At 36.8% G+C, this 6,791-nt stretch overlaps 1 protein-coding gene across 1 annotated transcript in view; it reads right to left on the reverse strand.

The window, feature by feature from the left end:
• Positions 1–6,791, reverse strand: part of ABCA10 (ATP-binding cassette, sub-family A (ABC1), member 10) — a 106,615-nt gene that overhangs the window by 36,666 nt on the left and 63,158 nt on the right. Inside the window, exons 21-23 of the mRNA XM_011983972.1 lie at positions 4,995–5,161; positions 2,259–2,392; positions 1,711–1,848 (exon numbers count right to left, since the gene is read on the reverse strand). Of these exons, the coding sequence (XP_011839362.1) occupies positions 1,711–1,848; positions 2,259–2,392; positions 4,995–5,161 (439 nt within the window). The remainder of the gene's footprint in view (positions 1–1,710; positions 1,849–2,258; positions 2,393–4,994; positions 5,162–6,791) is intronic.

Here is a 6,791-nt window from a genome sequence, read left to right on the forward strand (position 1 = left end):
GGAGGAAGTTAGAAGGAGGCTGACTAAAGAATTAAAAAAAAAAAAAAAAGGCGAGACAACATTGATTCTGTATTAAAAGTAAACAAGGCTAAATACAGGCACGATTAACTCTGGAAGTATTGGGAAATAGATGAAATTATATTAGATCTCACTCTTGAGGAATTACTAGAACTAAGTTTTGATTGTATTTTTCTTATTTTTGCTCTGAACTGGTAGCACATTGCTATTACCATCTAGAGAGACAGTGTATTGTTTTATATTAGATAGTTTCTCTACTTACAATTAAATCACCCTATCTCATTTGCAGAAAACTAGAGTTTGTATTATACAGTATTAATTTATTATGCAATTTTCCAATAAAATTTCGTTATCTAAAACCACTATGCATATTTTCACTAACATCCACATGATTTCTATAATTTTTTCCCTTTTTTATCTATCATAATCAAACACATAAGTTAGGAATTATTTGACAATTTAGAAAGGATAACCAAATTGCATCTGATCAAAAATTGCACTTCACATCCTAAGTTGTAAAACATAAAGAAGCCAAACCCAAAAAGGCACTGCAGAATTTAAAATGATGAAGAACAATAGAACTGTCAAAAAATCATAATTTTAGGACTGGACTATATTTTATCATAAATCCCTTTGTGGTGGAGATATACATATACATATGTGGGTGTCTATACACACATTCACACTTTTGCATTTGCATTAATCAGTGTATATGTCTTATATTCATCTAATTCTCCAGGGAAATCTGACAATCTGACATAAAATTAAGGATTTAGGTTTAAGGTATCTCTGGTATTCTTCATTTCCAAGCAAATCCATTCATTGATTTCAGTAAATATGCATTAAGTACCTAGTAAGTTGTATATGGTAAACCAAAGTCAAAATCATGAGTTTTCAACAGTCCTGTGATTTTTTTTTTCTCTTTTATTTTAAATTCTGCAGTGTCCTTTTGGATCTTCGCTCTTCTAATACCATGTTGGGCTGTAATTCTTGATCAGACAAGATTTTAAACTAGAGGGTTAAGGCCAGCCATAAAACATAACTCTATAGAATACCAAGTCTTAATAAATGTAATGAAAAAAATAGATCAAGATAAGGCTTAGGAAGTGATAGGTTACATCTAATTTACTAAGTAAAGAATTACATATTTAAATTTTTCCATAAAACTTTTGAATTTTAAAAATTTAATTAGACTAAACATAAAAGTACTTGGAAGATTCTTGATCTTTCAGAATAAGTAATAGCAAACATGTATTTGAATGTTTCCTCTTTCCTTTACAGGAATGTAAGCTCCGTGTGGGTGAGATTTTTGTCTATTTTGTTCATGCTGTATTCTCAACATCCAGAAGTACCAGAAAATAGTACACTCGGGAAGTAGTTATTGAATAAATTTAAATTGGTATATATATTTATACATATATGTGTGTGTGTATATATATACACACACATATATATATGCGCCATGCTATGATCTAGGTACTCAGTAAATTCATTTAATCTTCATAATAATTCTATAAAGTAGGTACTATTACACTCCCTATTTTGCAGATGAAGACACAAAGGCAAGGAGTAGCTAACAAACTTGCTGTTAAGTGGCAGAAGCAGGATTTGAACTCACGTGGTAGACTCTAGAGCCCTCATCCTTTATCCCTCTGCTGTGTTGCCTCTTATATAAATCAATACTCTACTTACATGAGAAAATGAGGTGCTCTCCGTTTGAATAAGCTCCGTGAAGTTAAAAATTCCAATAAGGGCATTGCTAACAATTCCCATAAGAACAGGAAAACAATTCAATTTCTTGATATTACATGCAACTGAAAATCTGTAATCCTTAAAAAAAAGTACACAAATATAAGTTCTAAATTCTTAGAGTAAATATATTTATTGTATACTTTGTATATAACCAGAGTGGAATTAGAGTGAGGAGACTATTAATTTTTCTTTGCCGCTTCTGCCTTCTTTGAATTGGGACAAGGACGCATTATTTTTGTAATTCAAGTGACTTGTTTTGTAAATGAAATGGATTAACATTTACTAACACGAAAAGATGTCAAATATTTACATTTTATGTGACAAAGAAAGTTTCAAGCCTCCTCTAATATGATGCCAATTTGGAAAACATATTTAAATTTCCTATAGTTCAAAGTATTAGAATGTGGCAAAAAAACAAAACAAAACAAAACAAAAAACAACAAAAAAAAACCCACTCATGATAAAACAGTGCATGGAGGCAAACATACCTTCTGGTCACCAGACACTATGATGGCCCCATTGTAGGAGGGATCATCTGAGCCATTTCTGTTTCTAAAGTCATCTATTTCCAAAACTATATCCTGACGCTTCAGTGAATGCACGAGGTCTTCAATATTCGATCCTAATGTAGTGGAAGGAAGGCAACAGGAAAAAAAAAAAAAGCAAGAAAATCAAAGTCAAACCTTAAAATAATAATGATTTCCAATCGTGTTAAGAAAAACCCAGAATAGCTTAGTAAAGAGCCTTGCTCTTTAGGAGTACAATACTGTTCATTCTGATGCTACGACATTAAGTTCCATTTACCATCTTCAGAGTGACGGGCTCCTTTATTCTTTTCAGAAATATATTCGTTTACCTTATAATTCTCACCAGGTGAAAAGAGTTTATGAAAATAAGATAGCAATTCTCACAGGAAGAAAATTTGCTAGTAGTGACTTTTATAAACTTTACCAGAACCGTGTAATGTTTGTAATTATGAATAATACATGCAAAATATACCTCACCACCCAGGCTTGTCCTAGTGATCCTATCAACCTTAAATGGCACTAACCTTGCCGTGATATTTAAAGTACTAGTAACCCATTCAAAATATCTTTGCAAAATTAAGTTAACTTGATATTTGCCATTGTGCCCATTAAGTTTTGTGACTTGACTTCCATCATAGATGGAAAGGAAGTCACATTGGTCAGAGGGAGAAGTCAAGCTATGATGCAGCCTCCACATCTGAATCAACCACCTGCCACCAAGGGAGCTCTGGATTTAAAATGACCCATCAGGGAGAGAATCCACAGACCCTTTGAAAGAGGCGGCTTGCAGCTGCAGGCTCCATGAGACAGCTGAAAAACTGAGTGCCCTAGGTGAGAAAGGGGAATGCCCACCCCCAAACACACATCCTCACTGGGGAACCTGAAGGTCCAGATCACGGGAGGATTTTACCTTACCTGGAGCTACGATAAATTTAGAAAGCCAAGCGAAATATAGCGGGAGAGGAAGCAGTGGGAAGAACCCTGTGGGCACTCTCAGTCCCCAGGGAAGCCATTTTTGACTTTGTCTCAGAAGGGTCCTTGGGGAGGGCTGCCAGTGGAATTGGGGAAAGACCACAGGGAGAAGGAAACTTCCAGCTGAATTTTGTAACAATTTCAACCAAATGCATAGTTTCCTGGACAGAATCTTGGGGGAGGGCATCATCAGGGAGTGCAGATATGAGGACAGAAGCCATGGCACGGGGAAGGCGCATAACCCGAGAGCCCTGCTTGCTTTCTCAAAGGGAGTCTTGTAGCGTGGGGTGAATTCTCAGTCCTGCTCACCAGCTGCCTGGAAACAAACTCAGTTCTGTTATAGGGGCATTGAGACCACCTTGTGGGCTGTGTGGGAACTGGGTGAGACTTGTCACTGCCGGCTTTCCCCCACTTCCCTGGCAACCTATACGATGCAGCAGAAGCAGCCATAATCTCCATGGGATCATAACTCCATCCGCCACGCCCCACAGGAGCTGCAGCAAGCCCCATCCAAGTATGGTCCAAGCTCAGACATGCCTAACCCTACCCTCACCTGCTGGTCTTTCTCCACCCACTCTGGTAGACATAATCTCTTGGAAGTTCTATCGCCCTGACCCACCCCACCTGAGAAACCTGAATACTTATCCAGGCGACCCTAGGGGAACCTTGCATCCTCCCTATACTACCATAGTTGATGCTCTCTTGAAATTGCCACCTCCAGGCTGGAGGCTGACCAATACCAGCACACTACACAAAACTACAACCAAGGACCCTCACAGAGTCCACTTCACTTCCCTGCTACCTCCACCAGAACAGGTGCTGGTACACACGGCTGCGAGACCTGAAGATGGATCAAAAAATAATAGATGTTGGCATGAATGTGATAAAAAGGGAACACTTTTACACTGTTGGTGGGAATGTCAACTAGTAAAACCACTATGAAAAACAATGCAGAGATTCCTTAAAGAACTACAAGTAAGTCTACCGATTGATCCAGCAATCCCACTTCTGGGTATCCATCAAGAGGAAAAGAAGTCATTATATGAAAAAGATACTTGCACACACATGTTTATAGCAGCACAATTCACAACTGCGAAAATATGGAACAAGCCCAAGTGCCTATCAATCAATAAGTGGATTTAAAAAGTTATAAACACACACACACACACACACACACACACACACGCCCCCACACACCTTGGAATACTACTAATCCATAAAACGAAATGAAATAATGACATTTGCAGCAACCTGGATGGAGTTGGAGACCATCATTCTAAGTGAAGTAGCTCAGGAATTGAAAACCAAACATCATATGTTCTCACTCATAAGTGGGAGCTAAGTTATGAAGGCACAGAGGCATAAGAATGATACAATGGATTTTGGGGACTCGGGAAAGGGTGGGACAGGGTTGAGGGATAAAAGACTACACATTGAGTACAGTGTACACTGCTCAGGTGATGAGTCCACCAAAATTTCAGAAATCACCATTAAAGAACTTATACATGTAACCAAACACCACCTGTTTCCCACAAACCTATTGAAATAAAGTTAATACAAAATAAAAAATATTTAAAAAGAAAATTAACCCATCAGTTTCCTTCACTTGAAAATGGAGCAAGCTGGACAGACACCATTTTTGTTTTCAATTGTCTCTCAGGTATGTGCTTTCCAAAGATCTTTGATAATAAAAAATTGACACTATATTTCAGCCCTGTTTCTCACCTGTATTATTAATGATTAATAGGCTGGTAAGAGGCGTCTTCGGGATTTGTTCCAGAGAAAGGAAATACATACTGGGTGAAAACTCCCAACAATGAGTTTCGAGAAATACTTTATACATTATCTTCTCTAGAATGATGGGGATAAAAGCAACTCCAAGTACTAGTGACCTAAGTAAAACAAAATTATAACATGAGTCTGAAGCAATTTTCCTCTGATTATTTAAGTCACAAAGATGCTATATAAGTGCTAACTATGGAAATTCCACATGCATGTGTGGTGTTCAGTTTGATAAAATGAAACATACAGTGGCAGTAATCTGAGAATTGGCACAAAAAAATTACATAATTTGTATCACATTGGAAGATATTCAAGGGTAACAGAGCATCAAGAGAAAAGGTGGAACCCAGGGGCAATCCTCTGTCAGTATGCTGGTTTACCAGGACAACACAGGATATGATTTTATGAGATAACAGGGGACTCAAATTGCCTGCTTCGGTACTTTTGATGAGAAAGAAGCCCTATTATACACTGCAGCCTCAAGCTTGCTATGTGCACAATTGCAAGTAACATTTTAACTTTCTTCAATTGTTAGTTTACAAATATTTTAATTTTCATGAAACTAAATGCAACATTTAAAACACTATTTTTATATCTAGAAGTCATCCCACCAATTCAAATTGCAAGTGAAATGTTTCCAAGCAATCTTTGTTTCTCTAATAAGCATATGAGTCCACTCTGCAATGACTACTTTCCCATCAGACTTCAGACTCTACCTTCTTCTCCCTATCAGCCTTATATTTCATAGAAAAAAAAAAAAAAAAGGAGTCTATAGGACAGAAACTCCTTCATCTTATTGCTGCCAGAAGAAAAGAAAACATCCACAGATTCAGTCATCCTCTCATTCTTTTATTCTGTTGAAGTACATAATAGATCTTTGCTCCTAACAAAGAGGTCAGTCCTTGTCAATATTGTAATGAATCCAAACTCTCCACCCTCCGTGTATCTCTCATTCATTATAAAATCAACTTTCCTCCCGACTTCATATTGCCTTTTAGCTTCTGCTCTTTCTACTCCCCTCCATAGTCAAGCACTGCAAAAGAGTTGCCTACTTTCAGACCTCTTGATAAAACCTTTAATAATTTCCAATTTGCCAAATTCAATGGATGCTTTTGTTTCTCAACTGTTATTAGCCCTCCATATTTTCCAATCTTGGCTCAAATGTACCAATTTCAATAAGACCAACGCCAACAAATCTATTTAGAATTGTAATGTACCTCCAACTCCTGTCATCCCTTCCTATCCCTTTTTCTACTCTATTTTGTATAACCTGGCATATAAGTTATTTAGTTTTATATTCAGTATTTTTCATCTTTTCCACCCAACCAGATGTAAACACCATGAGAGTAGAAATCTGTGCCATTTGTATTCACTAATATAACCGAACTCCTAGAACAATGCCTAGTGTACTACAGCAGGCTTCAATAAAGATTTGTGATATAATTGAATAAGTTTAAAGGCCTTATCAATTTTGTTTACTACAGCAGTAAAACTGCCCCAAAGAGTTAAAGAAACCAATGACTAGCAGAAATCATTGAGTTTGTAGGGTGTCAGATTGAAAGAACAAAAAAAAAAAAAAAAAAAAAAAAAAAAAAAACAAGAAACAATAAGCTGAAACAACAAGTTTTCAGGATAGAAAGTTAACATAAAACTGGCTGAAATCCGCTGGAACCAATATGGCCAATCACAGTCTGTCCAGAATCATCCTGCTGACTTCACAGTCTGAATTTCCACCATATA

This window comes from Mandrillus leucophaeus, unplaced genomic scaffold, assembly GCF_000951045.1.
Source record: "Mandrillus leucophaeus isolate KB7577 unplaced genomic scaffold, Mleu.le_1.0 Scaffold1, whole genome shotgun sequence".
Taxonomy (NCBI): Eukaryota; Metazoa; Chordata; class Mammalia; order Primates; family Cercopithecidae; genus Mandrillus; species Mandrillus leucophaeus.